At 39.9% G+C, this 11,364-nt stretch overlaps 1 protein-coding gene across 1 annotated transcript; it reads left to right on the top strand.

Moving 5' to 3' along the window:
* Positions 1–916: 916 nt before the first annotated feature.
* On the top strand, positions 917–11,158 carry LOC104460842 (biotin--protein ligase-like; the record flags this gene model as incomplete). Its single annotated transcript, XM_010087837.1, has 3 exons — positions 917–1,069; positions 6,105–6,267; positions 10,162–11,158. Coding segments are annotated over 3 exons (1,313 nt in total), but the record flags the coding sequence as incomplete, so codon positions are not given.
* Positions 11,159–11,364: the final 206 nt, after the last annotated feature.

Genomic DNA, 11,364 nt, shown 5'->3' on the forward strand with positions numbered 1-11,364 from the left:
AAGTTACATACTGAATGAGGACTTACATAAAAAGAGTACCCTCTACTTTTATTTCAAATAATTTCTCCTTTTATTTCAAATAATTTTTCAAGATTTTCCAAATAACTTTTTAGAGAATTTGTCCTGAGGTTGTATTTGTCCACAAAATATAACTGTCTTAATATACCTGGCTTGACAAAGGAAGTCCTGAAACTTTGTATATTAGGTCTAAAATTAAACCTGTGTAATATATAGTTCTTGGGTCACTTATGGCTCACAGGTTGGTTGGTCTTTTCACAGATGGGTGTAGAGACAACATATATGATTTAGCAGTGGGACTGTATGTTTCCTGGAGGATTGTTACCCAACTAGAATGAATGCCACCTGGACTACTGTCCAGGTAGAGAGGCTGTAGAGATTGACCAGGCAGGTTGTGTGTCGTGACTGTTCTCAGTCCCTGCCGAGTAGCAGACAATGCCCTTCAGCCACCAGAACTGAGGCAGCAGGGCCATGGGTTTGTGTAGCCAGGGGGGAAGAGGGAAGGAAGGAAGGAAGGGACAGGGTGAACTGCAGTGTGAATGGGCTCTCATTGATCAAGGAATGTTGCCAGTGGCAAACGGCCCACAACAGTCACAGTGCCAATGACATAGTGGTCTTGTAGCCCGCTCACTTGTACACTCTTCCTGTAAAGCTGAAAGCTGGAGTCTGAATTGGCTTGAAAGTTTAGTTGTCACTTTTAGTTTTACTTTTGATGTGTTCCTGCTTAATGCTTCAGACCTTGACCTCATTTTTGCTTCATGGGGAGTGTGAAATGGTAGACACCCTTCACATAAGGCTGAAGGGTCAGATTTGAATTTAGTCTGGGCATAATTTAAAAATGAATTATTAAATCAGATGCTTTCTATACAGACTTACTTTTCTTTCCTGTCTCTTTCAGTTCCTTGATGACTTAAACAGATGGAGTCTGCTTCTCATTTCTCCTTTTATTTATCCTGATAAGTTACTTAAAGCAGAACATATAGCTTTTGTGACAGAAAGCGTTTCAGCTCAGACAGATAATTTGCAGAAAGTACCTGGCTCTTCAAAAGAGGTAAGTAGTTCTCCTTGTTTCTTGCATAGGAAGTAGTACAACTAGGTCATTTGGTAGGTATAAACCTAAAACACTTAAAGGAAAAAAAAATCAGTGGCAGATAGGTTTTGTATGTTTATAATATTATTTGGAATAAAAAGGTAATTTCTTCATTAAAATGGATCACTGTTAATACTCTGGTTCTTTTTTATGCCTCAAATAGATCCATAGACATTATACTGAGATTTTTTTAGTAGCACACTTCTCTGGCTGTGGATGGGAACTGCAGAATTCCATTGTGAGTTTGGATAAGGCATGTATGGTTTGATATGCTGAACAGGAAAAAAAATGCTTGAAAACTGTCATACAGAGGCAGATCAGAAGTCCATTTAGCTCAGTATCTTGTCTCTTGACACTAGCTGAAACAAATGCCTTAGTAAGAATATACAGAGCAAGCAAATGTTAAAATTTCTGAAAAGCTCTTCAAGCTTCCAGCCAAGTGGTTGTGAAAAGCTTTAATTGAGATAGAAGTCTCTCCTGGAAGCTTCCTTTCATTGTGATTTATAAGTACAAGTTAAAGTATTATACATTTTGAATAATTTTGTCAGTCTGCAGAAGTAAGGCCAAAGTCAAGCTTTAATCTCTTTGCTTTTCTGTAGAATGCAGTGGGGGAATGGCAATACTTCTTGGTTGGAATTTTATGTTTTTATGTTTTCCTTTTAATGCATAGTACTTGGAAAATGTTATTGAGGCATCCAAAGATATAAAGTAGTATTAAAATCTTTATGGCAAGTATACTTATAAAATGTTCATGTCCTAGGTACTTAGAAATCTAAAAAGCATCTTCTCTATATTGAAAATGCGAACATGTGGGTTCAAAGGATGATGTTCCAAAACTTGAATTACTGAATATATAGCATCTCAAAACAGATTATGCATAAAAATAGCATCTGGGCCCTACCAAAACTTACTGTGAACTTGAGATAATGTCTCTCTTCTAAATTTTGTTGGTTTTATAACTTCTTTCTCACATGAGGAATGGTTGCTGCCTAGGTGTCTCAGCTTGGATGCAGGTCTGAAGGGGAAGAAAGGTTGTAACCCAAAACAAAAGATTAACTTACCTTACAGGGAGGAAAAATCTAAGTAGTACAGGTTGTCATAGTTCCTTCCTAAGCCAGTCAGTTGTTATGTGTGCTGTATGCTCTCCATAGTGAAGAGGACAGAGTGGACCTCGTTGCATACTGGAAGGAGATACGGAATGACATGCATGCTAGGATATCACTGGGTATCACTGGGTAGGCAATAACAGAACATCTGGCTTTGTTGTTGGGGTACCGTAAAATCGACAGAGCCCTCCTATTCAACAAGCTATGCAACAGGCTAGGATCACCTCCTGGGGGTGCTCGATAAGGTGGCTTCCTGAATGGCCTCTGTGCAGCACCCTAAAGGGCCATCTGTCATCTTTCCTTTTTTGGCATCAGGTTTCAAGCTCCTTTTTTGGAGCTAAAGGAAACCTGTCACATACACAGGTGCTTGCGGTCTGTCCGTTTCCCTGGATGAGGAAAGTGTGTTTTCCGGGCCACTGGTTCTGGGAGATGATCCAGGAGTCTTCTGCTGGAGTGAACATTGAGAGCAGAGTGGTTAGTAAATAGTCTTATCTAACCTGAGTGCAGGAACAGAAGGACAGGCTTGGAACGGCCACAATTACAGATTTGTACCTGCAATCAAATTTTTAGTACCTTCACCCTCCATGGAGGCCTGTCAGTTCTAGAACAGAGCATGCTTTTGGAGCGTGTTAGTCTTTGCCCCCTAGAAGAATGACGTCCAGGTGAAGTGCTGCATCAGGCAAAATCATTATTTCCATGAAGCTTAGAGTGTGAGGACTGGAGGCACTGAAAGCTTATTGAGAACTCTGAGACCTTTTCTCATGAAGTCTTTTCACGCTGTTTCCACTGGCCTCATTAGCTAGCCACGTTAGCTGGTTTATAAATGTTTTTATTGCCTTTGATGTGAGACTGTGGAATCCATCCAGGTGGCCCCTACTTCTAGGAGATAAACGAGATAGGATAGCTGCTGTGTTGCCTACTTTGTCTCAGTGTATACCTGTGGAGTGCTGGGTCAACTCAGATAGAAGGCTAAGGGAGATTTTTTTTTTTTTTAATTTACTTTTTGGGTTTTTTTGTAGCAGAGAGGTCTACAAAAACATCTGAGTTGAAGCTCTAGTTTGTTGTTCTTTTGGGGTGTATTGTTCAGGAGAGTTTTCTAATCTTGTTGGTTTTGTTTGCATTTTCTTTAGAATGGAAAATGCTTGCATTCTTATGTATACATTAATAATTAATTTGCTTTGTCAAGCTCAGAAGTGATAGTCCAGGCAAAAGACCAAAAGCAAAGAGGAAAAGGATGGCTGTTTTATTTTGTTTATTGTTCTCCTGTGTACATGTCACTTCTAGCAAAGTTCTTTTAATTCTGCTACCTGTGGCAGTCAGATGTTGACAGGGACAGGGGCTGTAAGAACAGATTACTTCTGTGACCTATGGTAATTTCTAGGCAGAAAAGCCATTCTTTGTAGGGCTATCAGTGATCTGTGACTGGTTTCTGTTGAAATTGAGGTGGACCAAGGAAGCAGGAGTATAAATAATTTCTCATATCTTACTAAGAGCTGGCATTTCATTTTGTATTCTGACAGAATTTTGATGAAGATTTCTACTTGTACCAGGAAAGCTTGGCCTGATTGAAAATATTCTCTGAGGATTGTTCTTATTGTCATGGTTTAAGCCCAGCTAGCAGCAAACACCACACAGCTACTCACCCTCCCTGCTTCCAGGGAATGGGGGAGAGAATTGAAGGGGTAAAGGGAAAAGAGATTTGTGGGCTGAGATAAGAACAATTTAATAACTGAACTACAATAAAACTGAGAATAATAATTATGATAATAATAGTAGTATGTACAAGTGAGTGATACACAGTGCAGCTGCCCACCACCTGATGACCAAGGCTCAGCTCGTTCCCAGCTAACAATCCCAGAGCAGAGTGAGTCGTGAAACTGCAATCCTGGAAAAGACATAAGGGTCTGAGAGCCACCCAAGAGGGAGAGAGAACTGCCAGACTGATCCTCGTGTATATACTGGGCATGACGTGCATGATATGGAATATACCACTTTCCAATTTGGGTCTCAATCCTAAACCTAAGGTCAAATCCTAAGACAGTATTTGGGGCTGCGCTCCCTCCCAGCTTCTCCTGCACCTGCAGACACTGGCACTGCAGAGAAGCTGAAAAGTCCTTGATTGTCCTGGCAGCAACTGCAAACATCAGTATGTTATCAGCCTTCTCCTCAGCACAAATCCAAAATGTAGCTTCACACTGGCTGCTATGAACAAAGTTAACTCTCTCCCAGCTGAAACAGGACACCTTGGGAAATACTGTAGAGTCAAAAGCTGTAAACAGATTCTTTTGGATGTGATGAAAACCACTTAATGGCAGTAGATAAAAAGGTAAATTTAGCCAATAGTCTAATCAAGTTATGAACAAGTAAAATATCCAAGACCTCACCCTCATTTTGTGCATTCAAATAAGTGTTTTTTCTTTACTGTGTTTAATCAATTTGTTACCTCTTGTGTGGAGTGATAAGAGAGAGTGAACTTCATGAAAGTGGTTTGATCATGACAGGGTCAAAGTGCTGGAGTTGCTATGTGGGAATTGTGCTTTTTCTCCCAGTATTTGGAACATATTACAATGGTGAAGGCTAATTTTTTTTTTTTTTTTTTTTTTTTTTGTCTTTGTCATGAAAACAGTTGGTGCTGTGTTGTCTCTAAAAAGACCTTCACAGGAGAACAATTGGTTTGTGCACCCTATAAAGGATAAAGGCTGTGGTATCATTCACATGATTTTTACTGAAATTGGGTGCCTTATTCAGTTTTTGCTTTTAGAATTGACTCTTAAATCACTGTGTTTGTCAGTTGTCTGAAAGTTCTCTTGTTAGGTACTGTTGTTTTAGAAACAAGGTTTAAGAGGGGTCATTTTCAGTTATGAGTATTTGACAATTTGTAGACAATTTGTAGTCTTTATTAATGTGCCTACCTTTCAGGAGGAAACCAAAACTCTTCATTTTTCCTCCAGTTGTGGCTTTTATAGTTAAACTTGAAACTTGTTCTCCAAGACAATACAGCTGTGTAGTTTGGGTTTAACAAACCTTCACCTTCTTGAAGAAAACAAACCCAAGTGTGTCACTTTCATAATGCTTCTTTTCTGGGGAATGGAATTTTTGGTGTAGATAAGCAGCCTGAATCTTCTGTGTTTAGTTAATACTTTTGATAGTCAGCGTGTACTTTTATTAAACCCTTTTAGTTTACTTTTGCTCTTTTTATCAGCATTATTTTTAGAATTTGTGCTGAAAGCCATGTCTTGTAAATAAATACAAATAGAATCTTACTTATAGAATGTGATAATGCTCTCCTGCCATTTTGCATGTTACTTGAAGATTTTATAGCCTTGATCTTTGTGAAAGATGTATTTGTACTGCCAGTTTGCTTTTGACACTTAATGTGGACGTTGATTTGTTTACTTCTCTTGGGACTGAATCTTGTAGCAGGTATTGCTTGCTGCACAGTCCCTCCTTAGTGGGTTCTTTTGGTTGTGTTCAGTCTCATACATTGACCTTTGTAGTCATGAAGGGTGTACTTCTGTGTGAAAGAAACTGTCAACTGAAAGCCTTTTCTAGTTGAGATGTGTTGTTTCGTGATACAATTAAATGTAGTAGTACAAACTCAGAAACAAGTCTAAAAAGTTATTCTGCCAGTTTAGTATTTTATAATCCTAGTAGCTACTTCCTTTAAAATTACTTCCAGTCCTTGGGTTTTTCTGTTGTGTCATTTTGGTTTGATAGTGTCCCCCTGTTGGCTCTGCCTACTCTTGTGCTGCTTTTTAATGGCAGAAGCCTTTGGGAAGGAAGGGCAGGTTTTATTTGCAGTTCATCTTGCAGAGTTACAATATTGTTGGTATTTTCATATTTTTCTGTAACCTTGTAAAATCAAAAAATATGCCTATGCTTTATTCTAGATTGTGAAGTGGTCAGACTATTGTTCACCGTTGGCCTGTAAACCTGGTGAGCCTTATAAGTTAATTGCTGAAGCAAGTGTTGATAATTTCAGTAACCTTGGAATAGCATTCATGGAAGACAGGCTTCAAATGGATAACGGAATGGTGCCACACAAGATTGTTTGTAAGTATCTTCACGAATTGTTTTTAATGGTAGAAGATGTTTTTGTTTCATGGTTATTTTAGGACTGTGCATATGGTCTTTATAACTATGTAAAAGCCCCATGCTTTTATTTGGCACAATGTTTTCTTCCTGTTGTCATTCAAGGCAGTTGATCACCCTGTAGCCGTACCGTATTTTATACTGAATATGGTCAAATATAGAGATCCGCGAAAAGTTAGACCACTTTTTGAGTGAGTTTTTCTCTTTACAGAATGTCTTACAAATGCAACAACAGAAATAACAGGCAAATGGTTCAAAAGATTTTTGAAATAAAGCCCCCTCTTTTTCTTCAATGCTTTGTAAGCTACTGCCAATAATTTACCTGAGTATGATGAGATCTCCAATTATCCAAGATGGTGTTTAACCTTTTGCAAATCCATGAATGTGTAAATGTTACAAAGGTGAAGTTAGAAAATATTGTTTCTGTAAGTCTTGTAACTAATCTATTTGAAAATAGAATACAGAAGGTTTTAGGCAAATGCTCTATTTTTTCACATTTGAAATAAACATGTATTCAAAGTTAAACATAGGTTGACAGCAATTGCTGTAACTTGAGCATCCTTTAGATCACTGAAAGAAAAGCTCACAGATGCTTTCTAAACAGGGAGAGGCATAACCGGGGAAAGGAGGGCGGTATCATTGCTAACTGAATTTTGAATTTTTGGTGGATGCTTTATTTTTTAAGGGGTGATTTTAATTGTATCAAAACTATGAACCATTGTGTCCTCATTAGTTTAATAGTTTCAGCTAATGCAGGGAGAGAGTTCATGGCTAATTCCACAGAGAGGAGAAGAAAGCAGTCGTGGTTGCACTTGTGACACCATTCTTAAATACAATTGGTGTCTGGGCTGTGGGAAATCCAAGCCTCACCTCCATGAGATTTGAACATCTTTTTTCTGAGCACCATTCTAAAAGTGTCATAATATGCAGTCTGTAGGGTATTGTAGAGTAGTGGGTTCTCAGGGGATAGAGCCACACTTTTATTGTTGTTGTTCTTGTTCAGCAGCAATCTCATTTCTTCCTGCCTAGTTGTGTCTTCTCAGCTGTGTTGATAAAACTGTGGGTCATGTAGAATAATAGTGATTTGGGCTACAAAAAGTCCTCTTTGCTGTGCCTTACCCTTACCCCCACCAAAAAAAAACCAAACCCAATACAAAACAGAGGAGTTGGGTGGTTCTTTGTTTTTCTTTTGTTTTGGGTTTTTTTGTGTTTGGTTGGGGTTTTTTTGTTTGCTTGGTTGGTTTTTTAATGTAGATCATAGTGCATTGGCAGAAGTCAGGGAATGACAAAATTGAGAACAGCTAGCTAGCAAGAGGGTAGGAATATGCTCACAAATGTATCAGATGTGAAACTATCTCTTGGTGCTGTTCTGCAAAAATATTCACACCAAGAGGGGAGGGAAGCTGAGAGAGTGCTCCAGTCATTTCCTTTTAATTTCTGTCTTGTTTTGCTTCAGGTACTGTGTGCTTGGTAGAACTGCTCCAGAACAGGCTGATGGAGCTGTTGATGGAATATCATATGCCGTGGTAGCTGTGAAATTCTCCTAGGATGTAAAAAAAAAAAAAAAAAAAAAATCTGCTCCAAACTAGTCAAAGGGGATATAGTTTCAAAGGAATGCAAGTGTTATTAAGCAAAGAGGTGATTGAACTTGGATCTGGTATATTGTGTGCCAGCAGACTATTTTGTTAGTCAAGTTTCTCAGTGAATTTCTCTGAGAAATCAGAAGAAAAACATAGTAAGTTTATTATAGCCTTATGGGAGTGGAGAGGGATTCAGTAAAATTTAGTGGAATTTGATTTGAAATATTTTCATGGCTCAGCAACTGAAAAAAAATTACCTTATGAAGAGTATTTTTTCTCTCCTCTTTCTTATTTACTTTGCTCTGCAAGTTTCATGCTGACAACAATAATCTTTGCCCTTCTTTTTTCACTTATATTTGCCGTAAATTTTATCGTTGCATTTCCATACATTTGGGGGGAGAAAGGGGAAGGTTTAGCAGTTCTTCCTATTTGCTAATTTTCCCTTGGACTCCTAGCTCCCAAGTCTTGCTGTGGGTGGATGTGTTTACCTTTCTGCAGACTGAAAGCAGTTCAGATTTTTTTTTTTTACTCTCTTTTACTTGTGACCAACTTTTATCTGCAACCTTCAGCAATGCAAGACACATGGTTCAATGTGTCCATCTTACCCAATATCATCACTTTATTAGCTTATTTTAAAATGACAGCAAGTAATTTTCCACCCTACCCTCCTTAAGAGACCAGTATTTTTCCAAAGGTACTTCCTTTGCTTCTTTTGTCCTTTGCTGGGTGCAGAGGGATGGGCAAAATAACGAGCTGTCGAGGTGATGCATTTATGAGAACTTCCTCACCTTCCCACCCATAGACTGTTTCTGTTAAGAAACACTTTTGTAAAGAACACTTCTGCATTGTGCACAGTAGCAGTCATGTTTTACTTTTGTGCAAGAATTTTTACACTCACAATAAATGTTAGTTTATTTAAATGTGCCCTGGAAATATTGAGTGTTGTGCTCTCAGTCAGATTTTCCTGAAAGAAAGAGTCATTAGGAGTCCAAGTGGAGACTGGTGACGAGTAGCATTCCACAGGGGTCTGTACTGGGACCAGTGTTGTTTAACATCTTTACTGGAGACGTGGACAGTGGGATTGAGTGCACCCTCAGCAAGTTTGCCGACGACACCAAGCTGTGTGGTGCGGTCAACATGCTGGAGGGAAGGGATACCATCCAGAGGGACCTTGACAGGCTTGAGAGGTGGGCCCGTGCAAATCTCATGAAGTTCAGAATGGCCAAGGGAGAATCCCAACCACAAATCCAGGATGAGAGGAGAATGGATTGAGAGCAGCCCCGAGAAGAAGGACTTGGGAGTGTTGGTTGATCAGAAGCTGAACATGAGCCAGCAGTGTGCACTTGCAGCCCAGAAAGCCAGCTGTGTCCTGGGCTGTATCAAGAGGTGCATGACAGGAACAGGCTGCCCAGGGAGGTTGTGGATGCCCCGTCCTTGGAGGTGTTCAAGGCCAGGTTGGACGGGGCCCTGGGCAACCTGATCTAGTAAATGTGTATGTTTGGTGGCCCTGCCAGGCAGGGGGGTTGGAACTACATGATCCTTGAGGTCCCTTCCAACCCGGGTGATTCTATGATTCTATGATTCTATGATTCTATGACCAGCAGGTCGAGGGAGGTGATTCTGCCCCTCTACTCTGCTCTTGTGAGACCCCACTTGAAGTACTGCGTTCAGCTCTGGAGCCCCCAACATAAGAAAGTTCAGAGGAAAGCCACGAAGATGGCCAGAGGGCTGGAGCACCTCCCCTGTGAGGACAGTCTGAGAGAGTTGGGATTGTTCAGCTTGGAGAAGAGAAGGCTCCAGGGAGACCTTATAGCAGCCTTCCAGTGCTTAAAAGGGGCCTACAGGAGAGATGGGGAGGCACTCTTTATCAGGGGGGGTAGTGATAGGTTGAGGAGTGTTTTTAAGCTGAAAGAGGGTAGATTTAGGTCAGACATTAGGAAGAAATTTTTCACTGTGAGGGTGGTGAGACTGGAACAGGTTGCCCAGAGAAGCTGTGGATGCCCCATCCCTGGAGGTGTTCAAGGCCAGGCTGGATGAGGCTTTGGGCAACCTGGGCTAGTGGGAGGTGTCCCTGCCCATGGCAGAGGGGTTGGAACTGCATGATCTTTAGGGTCTCTTCCAACCCAAACCATTCTATGATTCTATAAGTTACTTGTGTTATGAGTGCAGATTTGTACTGAAATTAAGTCTAAATCCTGCTGTGGCAGTGATATTAATCATGTCTCATTTAACATCATTTTTATAACCCCTTTTTCTTATTCTTTAACTCTTCCAGCTGTCCATTTACAGGAATCTACTCTGCAGGAGTTGGTACAGGTGACACGATCTGCAGAAGAGCAAAGTGTAAGCAGCACACAAATGGATGAGGTAACTCCTCCTGCTACTTTTGGTGCTACTGTTAAATCAGGATTAGGAGTAGCTGAGTCTGCAAGACACAGTGAAGAGAAGAAATTACAGCTAAAGAAAGAAAGTGAGCATGAAGATGAGAACAGCAGTTTGTCTGACAAAGAGAAAGGCGCTGGAGATCATCATCACTTGCATCTTTCCAGCTGTCATGAATGCCTGCAACTTGAAAACAGTACTATTGAGTCAGTCAGATTTGCCTCTGCAGAAAACATTCCAGAACTTTCTGATGATTGCAGTAGCAAACTGGAAGAGAAGAATGATGATTGTCTATCAAGAGGAATAAAGAGAGTAAACCTTGTTGGAAAGCCCCCTAATATATTGATTTATCTTGGCTCTGAAACTGCAAAGGTGGAATTTGAGCAGGTAAAATCAATCCTTCAGGAATGCATTGATGCAGACAGCTACACCATCTACCAGCTGCATGAGGAACAAGTTCTGAAAGCTCCGTGGATTGATAATTCAATACTGTTGATCATTGCCACAGAGGAGCCTATTTCTGAGGAGAACCACAAACAATTTATGAAGTTTTTATGTAAAGGTGGAAAGATTCTAGGGTTTTCATCGTCTTTTACATTTGATGGCATACAAATAAAGAAAAATAAACTGAAGAAGACTGTTCATGAATTAGTGGTCTCTAAAATGGACTGCACTGAAATTAAGTTAAATCTTTTGGTCAGTGGCTGTATTTTTGAGGAAGTGATGAAGGAAGATACCTGCAAAGTTAAGACATTGAGTCGATTAAATAATGCTGATAAAGATATCGTTATTGTTCATCTGACTTATGGAGACAGTGGAGGAGAAGCGATTCTTTCTCAGGTACTGCATTTGCAGAAGCATGAATTTGCTCATTGTTACATGATGTTGTGGTATGCTAAAAACATTCACTTGTTCCCATTGCATGCTCTTGGGGATGCTTGTCAAGGACAGGTATAGATGGATGTCTCAGGGAAGGTACAAGAACTCTGAGTGCAGACTGGTTTTCATTTGATCCTCAAGAAGCTTAAAGAATGATAGAGAATGTCACTACTGTTCCATTCCACTTCAAAAAGAAAAAAAGAAAAAAGAAAAAAAA

Source organism: Pterocles gutturalis, unplaced genomic scaffold, assembly GCF_000699245.1.
Source record: "Pterocles gutturalis isolate BGI_N339 unplaced genomic scaffold, ASM69924v1 scaffold32566, whole genome shotgun sequence".
NCBI lineage: Eukaryota > Metazoa > Chordata > Aves > Pterocliformes > Pteroclidae > Pterocles > Pterocles gutturalis.